The sequence below is a fragment of the Lepidochelys kempii genome, chromosome 17, assembly GCF_965140265.1.
Source record: "Lepidochelys kempii isolate rLepKem1 chromosome 17, rLepKem1.hap2, whole genome shotgun sequence".
Classification (NCBI taxonomy): domain Eukaryota; kingdom Metazoa; phylum Chordata; order Testudines; family Cheloniidae; genus Lepidochelys; species Lepidochelys kempii.
The window spans coordinates 3,809,037-3,826,868 of NC_133272.1; the positions used below are offsets into that span (position 1 = coordinate 3,809,037).

The 17,832-nt window shown below is 35.8% G+C and overlaps 2 protein-coding genes across 4 annotated transcripts in view; one reads left to right on the forward strand and one right to left on the reverse strand.

Moving 5' to 3' along the window:
• The window catches only part of TRPV3 (transient receptor potential cation channel subfamily V member 3), a 21,978-nt gene extending 20,274 nt beyond the window's left edge, over window positions 1-1,704 (forward strand). Inside the window, exons 16-17 of the mRNA XM_073316007.1 lie at window positions 7-77; window positions 1,199-1,704. Of these exons, the coding sequence (XP_073172108.1) occupies window positions 7-77; window positions 1,199-1,293 (166 nt within the window). The 3' untranslated portion in view covers window positions 1,294-1,704. The remainder of the gene's footprint in view (window positions 1-6; window positions 78-1,198) is intronic.
• On the reverse strand, window positions 1,249-14,699 carry ASPA (aspartoacylase). Of its 3 annotated transcripts, none has more exons than XM_073315359.1 (7): window positions 14,624-14,699; window positions 12,387-12,649; window positions 10,020-10,215; window positions 8,675-8,768; window positions 7,942-8,049; window positions 6,777-6,886; window positions 1,249-6,222 (listed from the first exon to the last, which is right to left on the reverse strand). In XM_073315359.1, the coding sequence occupies exons 1-7, from the start codon at window positions 14,684-14,686 to the stop codon at window positions 6,025-6,027; spliced, it is 1,032 nt and encodes a 343-aa protein (XP_073171460.1). In that variant the 5' UTR covers window positions 14,687-14,699; the 3' UTR covers window positions 1,249-6,024. The 3 variants fall into 3 exon arrangements, with proteins under 3 accessions (XP_073171460.1, XP_073171463.1, XP_073171461.1); XM_073315362.1 differs by lacking the exon at window positions 14,624-14,699 and adding an exon at window positions 13,580-13,675; XM_073315360.1 differs by lacking the exon at window positions 14,624-14,699 and adding an exon at window positions 12,782-12,827.
• Between the last annotated feature and the right edge of the window lie 3,133 nt (window positions 14,700-17,832).

Sequence of the window (17,832 nt, forward strand, 5' to 3'; positions counted from 1 at the left end):
AAACAGGATTAATGAAGTGAAATGGACTGAATGGAAAACACATGTTTCATTTATTAATGAAGATCCAGGGCCAACAGGTACTGTTAACTTAAAAATATCTTTATATTAATATACTAGTGTATTAAAGATTTTTTTTTGTTCTTTTTAGGGATTAAATATATATTTTACATCTTTAAACTTGAATGTTGCTAAAATCTAAATTCTAACAATACTGAGATTAGAAATATATACCAGATAAATAAACATGAATTTAGTAAACAAGATGTATTGACATCAATATTTTGGGCAGGTGAATTTCAAAGGAAAATAAAAAGTTCCACCAGGCCTGGTTCCCTGCTCCTCACAGATTTATGGGAAGCTGCCTTCTTTCAAATTTAAGTTGACTTAAAAGCTAATAGGTAGGAAACTTAATATGCTTCCAGTTCAGCTTTATAAATAGAAATTTAGACCCTGATCCTACAATTTGTTTTGGGCAGGCTCCATGGGGTTCAGGGATCCACGTATTCATAACAAGTTTCAGGATTAAGGTCATAAATATGTAGGTGCCAGATTTTCAAAGTTATTTAGGTGCCTAAAAATGTAGATAGGTACCTAGCAGGATTTACAAAAAAACCCTAAGTAAATTAGGTACCTTACTCCCATTGAAATTAATTTAGGTACCTAAAATACCTTTGAAAATCTTGCTCTAGGCCTCTTGCAAAGATTTGATTAGCAGGACAGGTGTATGTTACAAAGGAAAAAAACAAACTATTTTAAATAACCTGCTATGTACTCTGCAGCCACTTTAAATACATTTTCATAGGAGGTTAGAACATTTTGCAACAGGTAAAGACCAACAGCAAATGCAGTATACCAGATTAGTTGGACCAGTGGTCTGTTTCAGTATGGAAATTCCTCGATTCGGTACTATTGGCTAACCTTCTAGCCAATTGGCCCCAGTCTTCGCTATGTGAGTACATGAAGGTTAGAAATATTTATAATTACTAGGTGGGGAAAAAATCTCAATAATGGCCAAACGGACAGGGATAAAACAGTTTCATACAAGTTATGGTACTAATCTACAATTTATTGATTAAATAAATGAATGTGTTTTAACAAATACAATATTCCATTTTAAAAAGTAAAAAGAATATATGCAAAATTAAATTATTGCAAAAAATAATGTAAATAGAAAGTTTTTAAATTTTTTTTTTTTTAGGTTACAACAGAATTCAAGATACATCAAGAAGTAATAGCAAAAACACCCTGAATACATTTGATGAAATGGACTATTTGCTAGAAACCACTGTTTAGTTACATGGTACTTGATATTTGGTTGTTTAAGAAGGTTAAGAGAATGAACAGTGGATATTGAAATCCTACATTTATATACTGGACAGCTGCAAGCAGTCCGAGAACAAACTTTCTTTGATGATCCAATGACTTCAACCCACATATCAAGAGAAAGAAGCCAAAGGAAAAGGGGACTATTGCATTTAGCTCTGTTTTAGAATCATAGAACTGGAAGGGACCTTGAGAGTTCATCTAGTCCAGTCCCCTGCACTCAAGGCAGGACTAAGCCTTTTGAACAAAACCCCTGGTGTCAAAGTTTGTGTGATGGTGTTTAAACAGAGTTCTTTACTTTCTTTTGGTTAAACAAATCAAACAAATGTAATATACAATATTTTTTCCTTTTGGAGAAATTCTTCCAATCTCTTTGATGTCTGGTACGGTATTTTCTATACTGATATCTCTAATCCATGAGAAATCATTTTGTGTACTGAGAATAGTTAAGTTTTTGAAAATATGAAAAAAGACATTTCAGCTTTGAAGTAGAACCACAATATGAAGTATGTAATTTTGAAAGTTCTGGATATAGTGATGTTTTCATTTTGGCTACCAGTGTTATTATCCTGGACCTTATTCTACACAGTGTGGTGAGCCTTCTGTGAAAAGATGAACTCCTTCAACTTTCACTGACCTTGCAGGATCTGTTTTCTGGTCTATAATGCTCAGGGTAATTTTTTATGTCTAGTTCTTTTTCCTCATTTGTATGTATACATTCCCTTTCATAAGAGCAATAGGTCACTACAATTAATTCATTTAAGAGGGATTATTGTTTGGGTTGATTTAATTACTGGGTCTTTGGCCTTTTACTATTGCCACTTGAAAATCCACCTCTTGTCATGTTTTACAGCTTAAACAGAATACTTGTTACCTCATGAGTGTTGTTCTTGGGTTTAAATTAATGCCCAATCCCTGCTACTTTGGGGAGATTAGCAGTAAATATTTATCTGTGAAGAAATTATTTTTTAAAAAATCAGTTGAATGCACTGTAATTGTGAACTGTTAAGCTTTTCTGTATTCAAAGTACTGTATGTTGCACTTTCTGTAGCACTTTTTATTTGATCAGTCCTCAAGACATGTAACTTTGAATTATATATATATTTTTATTTTATGTACGTGTGTGTATATAAAAAGAAATATTTTTGCTCTATGTATGTTCAATATTTGTTAATGTATTCCTGTAGAATGTGTCTTAATCTTCATGGATTCTGATCTAGTATATTTAATGATGAAAATATCTGTTTTGAGGAGACTATTCAGAAAAGGTACAGCCAAATCTTGGTCTGTGTTTGTGTGGTAGAAAGAGATGCATTAGATCCTTACAATTGCATCAATTATCTCCACAGTGGGTCAGCTGATCCACAAGACTAATATCTTAAGGCAAAAGGACATAAAGGAGGGAGCAGGGTGCAGAACTAGTTGGGATGGTAAATGTGGTTGTCACTAATTAGCTTTCTATAGATCCTGTATCCTCTGTCTCTTTCTATGCACAGATGTCAAGCAGAATTTAAACAGACTCCACAGAGTTGAAATCTTAGAAAACAAAGCTTACTTTTATTGGAGGAGATTCCTGGGTGGTATCAATCTGATGACTGAACCCTGTTTGGTCTAGTAGCACATGTGAGTAAGAAATCAGAGTCTTACAGGAATATTTCTTAAGTGCTAATAGCTTTTTTTGGAAATTGTCAGCCAAGAATATTGCAGTAGGGCCACATATTTGCCTTTTGGTTAATTCACCTATGCCTGTCAGTTACCTGGGAGAACGCTCCTCTTCATATATAGAACTGAGAAGGCACAGCACATGCACAGAACCTTACTCTAGTCATCTTGTGTGGTTGCTTCTAGTAGTTTTCCAATCAGGATACACTTATGCCATTGTGGCCAAAGAGCCTAGCTAGACCACACAGAAAGGCTCCAGGGAATTACACTGCTTCATAACCTGTCTGGGGTTGACGGTGACATAGCACATGCCTTGTCTCATTTTCAGGTCCACAGATTTCTGGAGTTGGCACCAGGAGCCAGCCAGGAACCCAGGCAGATGCCACTAGTGTTATGGAACCTTGGCGTAGAATGGTTGTCAGTGTGGTGCGGAGATCAGTTGCTCCATGCACGTGGAAAGGCTGAGAGAGAAGTTTTAACGATTTCATGCAATTTCAGGATTAGGAAGGCCAGTCAGCGATATGGCCCATCACAGAGGAACAGGTGCTGTGGTACATGCTGTCACTGGCAAACCATCAACTGGCGTCCTCCACAATCACGAATCGCCTTTCTGCCATTACATTCGTTAGTAGGCTAAATGGTTATCCTGATCTTTGCAGTGGTTTTTTTAGTTGGAAGGTTTTTGGCTGGGTGGTCACATACCAGTGGCCCCAGGGTGGATTCCCGTCGTCCCATCGTGGCTTACATACTTAGGGATCTTGTGCAGATCCTCGGCAATGTATGTCATAATGGACAGGAGGCGGCCTTGTTCAGGGCTGCATTCTTGACAGCAGTTTTTGGTGCTTTCAGAATCAGTGAGCTAGTATTTGGGTCCGGTAGGGACTCAACAGGAAGGGCTTTGCAACTGCGGGATATACAATGGCAGGAGCATTCAATGATATTACACTTGCGACGGTCAAAGACAGATCAAGTTGGCCGGGGTGAATCTGTGATTCCCCAGCAGCGTGGTGAGCCTGGGGTCTGCCCAGTTCGGGCTTTGAAGGCCTACAGGGATATATGGCCAGAGGGGAAAGGCTCCCTTTTTATGCATGGTGATGGGAGTCCCCTCACAGCATATCGATTTGTTACCATATTGAGACGGGGGCTGATGAGGTTGGGGCTGCCAGCCCTTGAATTTGGTTCTCACTCATTCAGAATCGGGGCGGCAACGGCAGCAGCACAGCTAGGTATGGGAGCAGAGGCAATCGGGCATTGGCATTTGGATGTGTACCGAACGTATGTAAGGCCTGAGGTGGTAAATCAGCATTAATCTGTCGTAATCTAATTACAGATATTGGAGGACCAGCCATGCAGACAGTGGTATGGATCTGTGGGCATAGTATTGTCTTTTGTGCCCATAGGCACATGTCCAGGGTTGCCTGAGGGTTCGCAGCTGGGCTTTGGCGATGAGGCAATATTCTTGGCATGCAAGAAGGGGCAAGTTATGGGATCAACTAATACCGATGCTATATGCTGTGCGGGCCCATCAGCAGCCCCCAGATATAATGTGGTGCATTTTGGGGAAAACGATTGGGAATGCTTAAAGGGGTGGAACTAGTGCTCAGAGCAAGGAGGGACTTGGAGGCTGATCCTTGAACTTTTTCCAGGAGTTAACATGATTTGGTCAGACATGCTTCAGTGCAGGGTCTGGTGGGGAGCTATGAGCCCCCCCAAGGAGGACAAGGCAAGGAGGTATGTGAACAGGGAGGTGGCCAAATTTGAACCCGACTAGGTTTGGGGAGGGGGCAGCCAAGCTAATTGCTGGTGCCTCCTTGTGGCAGATGCCCAGTGCAGGTACTCCACAGGAAAGGTATACAGTGACCAGATAAACGGCTTGGAAAAGGACTTAAAAAGAGGTGTTCATTGAAGGTTGGGGAGTTTTATGACTGGTATGTCAGGGAGCCAACCCCCCATTCTTATAGCCAACCTTAACCCTCCTAGGAGGCGGAGGTGGATGGTAAAGTCCCGGCAATGGATTTGCTGGAGGGACCGGGAGGGAAAAAGAGGGGGAGCTGATGGAAACCCCTCACCCCAGGTATGGTAAGGTCCCGGCAATGGATTTGCTAGAGGGGCATGGATGGAAAAAGAGGGGGAGCTGGTAAAAGCCCCCAGGGTAATTATGGAATAAACATGGGGTTACCTGCACTGTACACTGTTATCTGCCAGGTAGTCCCAGACATCTAATAATAAAGTTGTGGCCTGATTAAACCAATGTCAAATGTCTCCTGTCCTTCTTTTGGCATAGCCAGACAACATGTAGATGTAACTGAAAAACTTTGCAATTACAGAAAGCTTTATATTTTCATTGCTGCTGAAATTTTATCAAATTTTCATCAAAATTCTTACACTTTCCACAAATATTGACCATGAAGTATAATATTGTACCAGTAAATTCCTGGGCACATAACATTAATTTAAACATACGCCACTAACTCAACAAAATCAATTTTTGATTTATTTGTCTTTAACATTAACTAGATAATACTTTAAGTATACCTGGTTTCCATTTTATTTTATTCAGAGTAACTTTCTTACTCAAATTGAAAACATTTCCTAACAGTGTGTTTTTTCAGTAATATAGACTTCAGGTTGCAATATTCTGAATAACATTTGGGAAAGATTTAAAATTTGAATGTAGGAAAATCTTTAGATAAAAGTTTATAACACACTGATCAATAATTTGGCATATTATATAGACACAATTTTGCAGAATGCATTAAATAATTAGCTATATAAACTAGCAATATTTATTTTTAATATCTGCAATAAACTATTGAACGTGGCTAAAAATAATACTTTGCATTTCAAAAGTGCTTCTCATCTTCAAAGTGCTTAGCAAAATTAATTAATACACCATTTTAAATTAAGGGTTAATTTCTGCATTGACTTATGCTCCATAAATCCCCACTGACTTCACCTGGATTACATGGAGTAGAAATCAGCAATGAATTTGGCCCTATGTCTAAAAAAGTTTCATAATCTTTTACAAATGTCCTAGTTCTAAAACAAAGAGGATCTGATACCTTTTGCAGTAAGTTTTACTTTGACTGTTTTTACAAAAGCTTGTTTCTTTTCATAATATGCAGCCTCATTCACAAATGTTGGGTATACTGTAGAATCCCCTTCATAATTAATGGTCTCTCCATCAATAGTTAAAAATATAGGATCCCCATTGTTCAGTGGCTGCCAGTCTTGATCCTTATAGGAAATTAGATTATAGATTATGTTAGAAAATAGATTATATCTTCACTTTCATATTTTTTTACAACTTTCATATAAGAGTCTTAAGTTTATTATGCATAGTTATACTACTCTGTACAGTTTATGGCCAAAACTTTCAAAGCACCACTGATTTGGGATGCCTGACCTTAGGCATCTTGGGCCTGATTTTTAAAAGTGCTGAGCACTTGAAATAAATGGGAACTATGAATGCTCAGCAACTCTGAAAATCAGGACCAAGGTTTCTCAAAGGTTTGGCTCCCAAAATTTGAAGTACCTGTTGAGAATGAAAGTATACCATACTTTCTTTTAGTTTTTGTTCAAAACTGAGTTTAGAACTTCCCAAATCAATTACTGAAATACTGTAAACCATTAGCTATAAAACTTATATGAATGGTTCTAAAACAAACCATTGGTGGGTTTGACATAATTGTAAATATCTTGTTTGATGATATACCATATACTATACCGTAAACCAAAAATCAAAGGGAATACCTATAAAAATGTTGTAAATGAAGAATGATAGATTTTACCTGCAGGCTAGGGTGAATAACAGCAGTAATTTCACCATTTTTATTCCTGGGATAATCTACTTTTTCCATTATTTTGTAAATTTCAATTGTACATGGTGGAAATTCCTTTCCTAGAAAGGATAAATATATTTTTAAATGTCATGTCAGCAAATTCCCAGTTAAATAGTACACATAATTTACAATTTTATTTAGAATGGCTGAAGTCATTAATTTGTATCTGTTCATAGTTTATCAGTTAGTAATTAACTCAAGTAACATGAATATGTCTAGCTCCAGATTTCCTAGCCCATGAAGGCCAGGTTGCTGAAAGACGACCCAATTGCTTAACGTTGCATAAAAATCTGGATCTAAATTTGAACAGTATTGTTGAAATCAGGGATCTCAATCACTGCATACACAATAATAAATTTGTTTTGTAGATGAGGAATTCATAAAATCTGACAGCATTATTTAATAGTTAGGGAATTATACTGATGAGAATGCATGCAATTCTTGTTTTCTGACACAATAATGGGGAATTCTTAGATGGCAATGATGTATGGCTATGTCACTGCTTCAAGAATAAACTGACCATCAGCAGTCAAGCAAAAACTTTCCCAGTACAAAAATATTTTAATTTATAACTGTGTATTTGACTTTGTATAGGTGCATAACAAAAGTTTATTGACTCACATACAATAATTTGAGGTAAAGGTATACGTAAGAAATGGAAATGAATAAGCTTCTCATTATAAATATTCCTTATTTATATAGCACTCTCAGCGTACACTTACTATACAATAAGTTGTGAACTATCACTTTATAGCTATGACGTATCTTGTAGGATCAAGTTTCACCATAGTTCTAGATTCTCAAGATTCAATAAAAAAGGGCAAAAGTCATTAATAACAGAAGTTCTTAAGGCTTAAGTCCAATTCTCAGTTCCAACATTCTTATATAATTATTCATCATGCTGTAATTCAGTATGAGTAAAATAAATTGTAAATAATTTATTAAAGACTTTATGAATGAACTTACTATTAATGCTACAATAATAATACAAAATATGAGTTCCATTTGTTTCATTGCAAAATGCTGTAGCTTCATTTATTTAAAAAAATCTACTCTTTTGCAATGAGTTACTAGCCTAGAATAGGAGTGTTCATGCTTGCATGATTTACAATACCTTCATTAAAAATGTGCACAAAATCAAGGCCATGTTTGATAATCTTTCTCATTTTGTCCAAAATATCAGCTCTAAGAACTCCTTGGGGCTGAGGCCCAACTTCCACACCTGTGTACAAATGAGGGAGATATTGATAGACATATTGTATGTCATATGTTTAAAATGCACACTAAAAATATACATGCCTGTGTGTGTGTCTGTGCTTACTGTTTTAGAATTACCAGTTTAATTAACATTGGAGGCAAAATAATGCAATATTTCTCTAACGTTATCCTGTCTATTGCAGTATAAATGAACAGGTTAGCCACTTCAGTTCAGACACAATTTCTCTTTCCTTTATCCCACCATCCCTTTTCTGGTTAACAACCAACATTGCATCCTAGTTTTATTTATGAGAAATAAATACCTCTTCTGAGTTCAACATCAGTACTGCTGATAATCAAACAACATAATTTACTTTCTATCCTAAAATATTATAAATATCTCCAATAAAATAGTATTCTTACAAAAAGTGGATTGATTGAGTGTAAAAAAAAAGGGGGACACTTTAGGATGCAGAATGGATAATTTATTTACCAAATCAAGCCCATACGATTACGAAGCAGGCAGATGAAGCTCATCATAGCAATTTGTTTAACGTAAAGAAACAACTTAGAAAGAAAAATATCTGGAGACAGGCATCTATTTTAATAATTTCTGGGGATTGGAAAGTGGTCTCAACATTCATATTTACCAACAGGGTGTTTTGCTATAGATCGAGTTGTTGCATATTTCAAATTAGGATGTTCAATCAGGAAAACGGGACAGCATTCTGGGGCCAAAGCATTCTGTGAAGATTTGTCAAAAAAAGTCTTTGTTATTCAAATATTAAAAATTTTGTGCTACAAAAGACTACTGATGCTGAAGTGATTTACACAATGTCTTCAATATGTTGCTTTTATTTCATGGTCCTAAAATAAGTAGGACATCTTTAGAAAACATACAAAGCTATATTTGTTGGTCTGCTTTCTCTTAGCTCATGTCAGGCATGCTCCACTGAACTTTGCTGCACACTAATATAAATGAACACAGTTCCAGTGTTAATTTACCCAGAATCAATTTGCTTTAGGGCAGATTTCAAATATTTTCCTTCTAGCTAGGGTTAGATTCTCTTATGAGACACATGCAGTGAGTTAGCCCAGTTCTTTTATATGTCTTGGCAGAAAGCCTTCCTATCCATTCCCTTCTAGATTACTGCCTATCATTTCTACATTTTGATTAGCAGTATGCCAATCCTCATATACTCTTACACATAAACTGACCACATCTTTGAACAGTATATAAACAGATGGATGGGACACAATGAAGACTAAATATCATATGTCAAAGTATATGAAATATTTTGCAGTATATGAATTAAGGGGGGGAGGGTTTCAAAATGTACCATATTGACCTAACTTTGCTCCCATTAAAGACAATAGGAGGCTTACCATTCACTTCAGTAAGATAACAGGCCAACATGGAGCACTTTTGAAAATCCCACCCTAAACGTGTATCACTTGCAATACCAACAAGATTAAACATTTCTAGCACTTATTAGTACTGCAGCCAATGTATATCAGGGTTTCTTTTGTCATAGCCTTATTCCATAAATTTTTCAAGTCTGCATTTTAAATAACTAATGTCTTACAAAATTTTGCATTCAGCCTACATTTTTTCCCAGCTTTATGACAGACTAGTTTAAAAGCAGACCCAACGATCTTTACGTTTTTATTAATTTTGCTGCGCGTGTTTTTTGCTACTGGCCCCACATTTGTCTTATTAACAGATTAATTTATTTACTAGTTCTGTCTATATCAATTGTGATCATGACAGGTTGGAATCAGTACTAACCAGTATTAGACCCAATTTAATAATTCTTTGTGATAGTAAATGTCCCATTCTATAATTAGTTTTAATATTCTTTACCAAACATTTTAGCAAATTAAAACAAAACAGCATAAATGTATTTAAATAAAGGCACAAAGTTGATATACAGTAATATGTTTCAAATACAAATCTACATGTATTCTTATACTTTATTAAAAATTAGTTTTTACCTTAATATAATGAAACATCTGGATTGTAAAGTTATTCCTGGAGTTTTCAAGAATAAGAGTGCCACCCATGTTAGAAGTTGTGTTGTGAAGGTCAAATATAAGGTCATAGGCATCATCACTATCTTTTGGACCAAATACATGATTGATTTCCTGAGCCCTTCTCACTTCATATGGAATATCTTCTATCATTTTCCTGCTGTTAATATTAGTACAAATAAATTAATTAACCAATTCTATAGCTTTGCTGTCAACAAAAATTAGAGTATCTTTTTCATTTGATTTTTCCATAACTGATTAGAATTGATATACCATATACAACTACCCTATCAAACTGTTTGACCTATAAAGGTTGTGCTGGAACTCAACAAGTATTAATACTAGTAGGCAATATGTCTTGCCACTGCCTCTATCAGTATTTTGCAAGATTTCTCACCTAATCTAAAATGGTATTTTACATTACTTCTGCTTTACTTCTTTGCATTCGCTCCCAGTTCAAAATGGTTGAAATGCTCCCTCTGTACAGAAAGGCAGCACAAGATTTATGCACCATGTAAAGTCATTTCTAGGGCCTAATCCAACATCTGTTGAACACAGAAGTCTTTCAGGAGTTGGTTCATGCCCTTAGACCTGGGTCTTGATCTATAATGTCTTTCATGGATTGTTTCCTTTTTGATCTACTTCTTACTTTTCATATTGTGACCAGATTCTTAAGATCCTTTGGTTTGGGTCCTCCTGCTCCACAAAGCAGATGATACTTATGGATTCCATCTCAAATTCTTTCCCTCAAGATTTTAGTAAATTCCATCTCAATGTCTTTAAGACTAAATCAAACTGTTCTTTTTAATATAGTTTACAGTTGTGAGATTTATAGTTGAATGTACTGTACTTTATTAATTTCATTGTAAAATGGCATCTGATATGATGTCATAGTCTATAATTTTATATCTTTGTGCTTTCATTTAATTGAAATTGAGAACTTCTTGGGATAAGGGAAAGATGTAAGTACTCTGGGTAAAATCTTGCCCTACTGAAGTCAATGAGAGCTATGTCATTGCCTCCAATGGGGCTGGAATATCACACTCTATTTTTGTAAAGCCATTGATAACTGTATGTCTCCACATCAGAAAAAAAAAGTATAATAGTCTTCTAAATATACTTACTAATGCTCTAGGCTTGAGTAATCTGTTGGGATTTACTGAGAAATATTAGTAAAGTTATACAAAAAATATTTTAGAAGAAATACTTTAAATTAGATAACCTGACAGTACATTTATTAAACCATTCCAGTTTCAAAGCAGGTGAAATAATAAACAGGAAGACAAAGCAGTTATTCTAAATGCATAAGTATATGTATGCATAAACAGTTAAAAAGTTGGTGCAGACCTTTGTCTCTTGCCAAGTATTTACCTTATAAGTGCCACAACCAATAAAATAATTCTCTCTTAGATAAAATGCCAAATGAAAATGCATAGATGCATTGTAAAGACAAATATTTTATACAGCATGTATGATATAAATGGTCTTTGCTCGTATCCACCTTTCCCATCAGGACCTTTGTGTTGCATAATTATCTGTTGAGTGTGTAGATATATCATTCTTAAAAATGCTTGGTTCACCTACCAAAGTCCATTTCAACTGTTAACATCTTAAACACAGAGCTAACACAAAGTTCCATTAAAAATGTCATTTATCATTGTAAAATAAGCCTCTTAAATCAGAATAGTTACACTTTGTTTTAGATTATGTAAATCAAGAAATACAGTGTGATCGCTTAATTTATTGACAATTTTGTCTGTATAATTTTGCCATACTATGCATATTTCAAACTTGACTGTTTTCACATTTCATTCTACACTATATGTGACTGAAATTTAAAATACTCTCTATTTATATAACGTGTGTTCTTTCTCAGAGACGCTTGATATCATATTTATCTATATTTAAATAGCCAGTTGTTAAAACACAAAGCTATGTGGCTACCAGTACAGTGGCATTAACAACGGTCTGAAAGTTAAATTGCCCAAGGGGTTTATTTCAGGACCTGTGAGAAATGACACTGTCACTCAGAGTAATAGCAATACTTTAACTTTACATGAATACAGCAAATTCTTTATTGATTTTAAATATAGTCTAACTTCCTATGACAATTTGTCTCTTGTTGTACTAGCACTATTTAAACAGTGAATCAACTAAGTACATTCTATTTGGTCTTTCTGGGTTAAAGGTCAGTGAACGTTATCATGCGGTTGCACTGTCAAAAGATTAGTGGTGTTCATGTAAAAATTTTACCAATAAAATAATAAAAGAAGCTCCTGCTAACATTTAAGATAGAAAACTAAAAATACACAAGCACATAGTTATTCTTACCCAAGATTATCAGGATCAAAAACTCGGTTCAGGTCACAGTCAATATATCTAGTACATTTCTTCACAGCTCTTGGGTTAGTAATAAATGGTCTCACTTCCAGCCCTGTTCTTTGAATCTCAGCTCCATTCTCTTCCCAATGCTTGACCAAAAATACCCCTGATAACTCATTGCCATGAGTCCCTCCAAAGATAGCAACTCTTCGTACAGGAGCCTCATGAACGACATAACAGGAAGTCATTCTATTAAGCTGCTTTAATGATTGCTGCAATCAAAAAAGAAAATAATAGCAAAGTAAAACATTTGTTCCTAAGAAAGGATAGAAAATGTTTGACTTTTTATCTGTCTAGACCAGATGTTAACTGAAGTGTATTAACATTTCTCTAACAAGTCTTACCAGTTTTCTGTTGCAATACATGGGTGTTGCTAACCTGACACTCCTCCTTCCCAAGACCTGCCCTTCTTTGTACCATATTTGGATCATAATATGTATAAATCAGCTAAAGATACAGTCATATAGTTCAATCACTAACTCCTGTACTCAGTCTGTAATGTTATACAGTGTATAATCAAATACTATACTAATGAAAAACAGTATAATTTTTAATTTGTACTTTAAAATAATGTTCACATTCTACATTGAAAATCCACAGAATGCTAGCACTTCAGATTAAATGTATCAGGTATATTTGTGCATCACTTCATGTGTGTTTTATATTACATAGCCAGTACAATATGCAATAGAGAAATGGTTTAAAGTGAGCAAAAATACACAACAAAATATGAAGTTATGATTTCACATCTTAGGTATTGTGAGAGACATAATGCTGAAAGCTCATTACTGTCAACTACCAAAGAAGTGCGGGTATCAAAGTACAGCTGGTTTTCTTGAAGTGTGTTTATTGTTTATTGTTTGTGTATGTGTATGTAATTATATATATATATAATATGACAGTTTTATCATACTTAGCTAATGAACAGTGACTGCAGGAGGCTTAATTAAAAATTAAAATTCAATATATTCACATCAAAGTGTAATATTCTTGGCCCCAATGTTGCAATGGGATCTGTTAGCATGGACCTCTGTGCCAGTGCAGATTATCTAACCGGTGTTTTACATTTCTAACTTCTATGATTCTAATGATTCAAAAAAGAGATGGATGTAGCCAACATAAGATCAAATAGTTGTACTTGCCTCTCAAAATCTTCAGAGGTCAAGAACCTGCCTTTTTCCAACTTCAGAATTGTTCCATAATCCCAATACGTACACCATAACTACCATTCACAAAGGACATCCTGGCAATGTTTTATGGCCAGCACTATCCTGCAATCCCAAGCTGTTATATGAGGTCTTCTACAAGTCTAGACTAGCCTGAACACACCCTACGGTGAACATTTCACACATCCTTTCCTAAAGGCTTTTACCATATAGTAGTATAACTTGTAGAAAAAAAGGTCTCAGCAGGAAAAAACAGCTTTTTTATAGGCAAGAGTAATCTGTACTAATTGTAATTACAACTCTGTAATGACTCACTGCACACCACAGAGATACAAATGAACTCTACATTTCAAGCGTATAAAATATAATTGTTGTCAAGATTTGCTTTCTCTCTGTTAGAATTTATATAGGATTTATATTTCAATCATCCAGAAAAGATTTCACTGCTATGTGAGAGAGGTTTTATAAGCAAGATTTGATATGTTATAGATATAAGAAAAGAAAGCTGAACACAGGATTCATACATCTTGACTAAATCTACTGGCAGTGTACTCACATAATAAAACTTACACTTTAAATTTCAGCCTATGCATACTGATTTACTGAGCCTTGTAGTGAACTAATCTGGATAGACTGTGTTTATTCAGACACCTAATGGTATTATTTCTTCATTTTAGTAACTTGTCACATAGTTTAACGAAAGATAACTGTGGTAAATAATTTATTAAACAAACTAGAATAGTTATATTTTACACAAAAAGACTGTTTTGTACCATCCTTTGACCCCATTGCTTTTGGTCATGGTTCCAAAGCTATTACTTACACAGTGACTGAACAAATGACTCACACTTTGAAACTTGTTTAAAGAATTTAAACAGTGCAGCACTTTGAAAGTAAACTGTAAAATGCAAATACACAGTGCTAGTAAACACAGTTTCTCTTTTACTTTTGAATGTATAATAATGTTTATAATTCCTTGCAAGAGGTTGAGTGAAACACAGCAATTATTTATACACTTACCTCATTTAACATGCAAGAAGTTTGTCTCCTAAGAAGAGCTTTAATAGAAAAGATACAGTGCATTTTCAAACATGAGTTTAGGACTAAAGCCAAGGAAGCTTCTTTTATACCCTTAACGCAAGTTAACGTCCAAAGAATTTTTAACTCCTGGTTTCCCAGTACTAACTCTAGTGGATTTGTGGTCATAAATGAAAAAAAAACATTTAAAGAGTTTTCATTCTTCTGAGTTAAGATGCTGACAACAATGTAATCCCTTATTACTGTGTTGTGCACCAACATCTATATTTGGTATCCCTGGAAAATTATTCAGGCACTTATTTTGTCTTCTTTAATATCATTTTAGGGTTGTTTTGTTTTGTTTTTGTGTTCTGTAATTATTGCTTTTTTATTTGTGCAGCAGTACAAAAGCCTTAAGAGCAGGGTTGGGAGGACTTTGAAAAGTTATTACTAATGATAATAAAGCTATTTAGTCTAAATAATTGTATAGAGGTTCCTCTGTGTATTTTCCCGCACAATGCTCTGTGTTGGAGTGACTGGCTGCCCTAAAGACTGAAAGCTGAACTTGACTGCCTCCAAAGAATATTACCATAGGGCTGCATCTACCACTGTAACAGACAGTTGCGCCTGAAAGCAAAATACTAGACGCAGCAAAATGTTCAGTAACTACTTGTATAGGTCAGTGCAGCCTGGTAGGAGTGGATATTTGCCAACTTGCTTAAGGCATCATTGTGCTTAGATCCACCCCTATCAGCACTACTTTAAAGACAGGAAAAGAGTGTTGCTCCACTTAAACAATAAGGGCTCCATCCCTAGGGGAGGAGAGTGACTCCTCTGCAATGCACACAACTCATGCCAGACTAGAAGCAATGGGCAGAACCCTGCTACTTTAGCTAGGATCCCCTGTGTGAACTAGTAATTACTGCAGTAGGCAGTGGATCTCCTACACTTAAATAAATTGATTACAATGAAGATGATAAGACTAATAATATCTGTAACTGTAAAGACTGGGCATGTTTCTCCTATCCAGATAACTGGGGCACCTGGACCTTTTCAGCCCCAAATAAATGAATCCTTTGTTTATATTTAATTGGTAGCCCCATTAAGTGCACTATACATCTTTTAAAGTTTTGTATGAAATACTATTTGTCAGACTATCTTCCAAAGCACCCAGAGCTTAGGCTAAGGGCAGTTCTAAAAACACACACACATCTACATTATTTTAGCTGGGTGTGATTGTTTTAATTGTGAGGTTCCCAGGTACTTTATTTCTTTTCACAATGTTTTTTCTTGCAGAGGTAAAAGCCTGCCCACAGCTAATGGCTGAAGAAAAAGCCACTCAGAGGATAAAGGGTGAAACCCAGCCCAGAGCTGATTGTTGAGGGGAAAGTCTGTCACAGGCTGGAGATTAGTGTATATAATATCAGTGTTCAGGAGGATTTATTGCATGTTTCTGTTGGAGTTCTGGCGCCCCCTAGGCACTATCCTGGGCAAGCACAGATGCAATAAAATCCAAAGGGAAATTACTTTATTCTTTTTGTGCAACCAATCTCCCTGCTTAGCTTGTGCTCTCCCCACGGGGCTGTGTGCCCCCTGTCATCTGTGCCTTACACAGCCCCGCACCCTCCACACACACATTCATCCTCTCAGAGTCTTCCCCCAGTCCCCAGCTGTGGAGAGAAGGAGCGAACACGGCGGAATGGAGGAGCGCTAGTCTGCGCTTTCCCGCCTTTCCCCCGCCTCGCGCTGAAGTAACCGCTTCTTCCAGCCGTTGATTTTTGGCGGGCTTGTTATCAGCCTTCCCTCAGACTCGTCCACTAGCTCTGGGCAGAGTTTCAGCCCAGCTGCTTAAACCCTGATCCTGGAGCTGGGTTTTCCCGCTTTCCTAAGCCCTGGGAAGGGTTTTACCCCAGTTTCTCCTCCGCTCCTTGTCCTGTCACGGGCTTGCCCCTCAGTCGTTAGCAGTGGACACGTTTTTACCTGAAAGTCACTGTAAAATCACACACAGCACAACAAGATCTGAGGCCATACAATTAAATTACAGGATTGTATGCTTTTTATTTTGTTTCATTTTACAAATCTCACACATTTATTTTCATTGATGGGTTATGGAACCACCAAAATGTGTTTGAAATACAAACTATTACAGATCTCAGGGCCAAATTCAGCCCTAATTTATGCATGTGCATCTGTCATTGATGTGCATGACATAAATTAGGTTATAAATTAGCTATATATATATACATATATATAAGTCTGTCTATTTTATGGATTAGGTAGTTGAGCTCTGATCCTACAAACATGCAAGACATTACCCAGATCATAGTTAAGCATGTATATGAGTATTTTCAGCATTTTATATGCTAAGAATCAGGACAAGTAATTAATGTATTTGTGGCTTTTTACTACTATTATTATTAATTTTGGTAATCATTTAGGGCTCCATCCTGCAAACACACAAGAATAATTTTTGCTGGATCAGCCCTGTACAATACAGCCAACTCCACCTAACATTGCTACCTGCCCAGGTTTTCCCAGGATCATGACTTTTTTGAGGTAGCTGTCCTGGGAAATCTGTAAGGGTACTCAGTAAACACTGCCAGCTGTCCAGTTTTATGGGTTGTTCAGTTTTATGGAAGTCCTCTTTTTTTTATACCTCAGATATGGCAACAGTAAATTCAAACATTAAAAAATGTTGAGTCAGGACCCTCAAAGTGACATTAGTTAAAAATAATAAGATTAAAAATAATAAATTTTGGGTTCTTTTTATTTTTCTTTAGATTTCTGAGGCTTTAAGGTATACAGAACTTGCTTCACTTTTTCAAGCTTTTCTCTGTATCCCGGGATAGAAACTTACTTTTATTTATTTATTTAATGAGAGCTATGATTCTCATGCATTCTCTTGATTCCAGTAGGTTAAGCTTCAATAAAAACACCCAGTATCTTAAGACTCACAATAAAATGAAGAAAGTTGGCAACACTGTTTATATAATACCACAATTAGATATCATTTTACAAAAGTTTTACAAGACTCATGTAACTATCACATCTAGAAATGAGCAAAATTTAATTATTCTGTTATAGTGATTTTATGTGCACAAATATGTGACACCGGGTCAGATGCGATTAAAGCCATTTTAAACATTTAAAGTGAAATGATAAAGATAGAATAGAAACTCAAACTGTGTGGTCTAGAAATAAAATACCATATG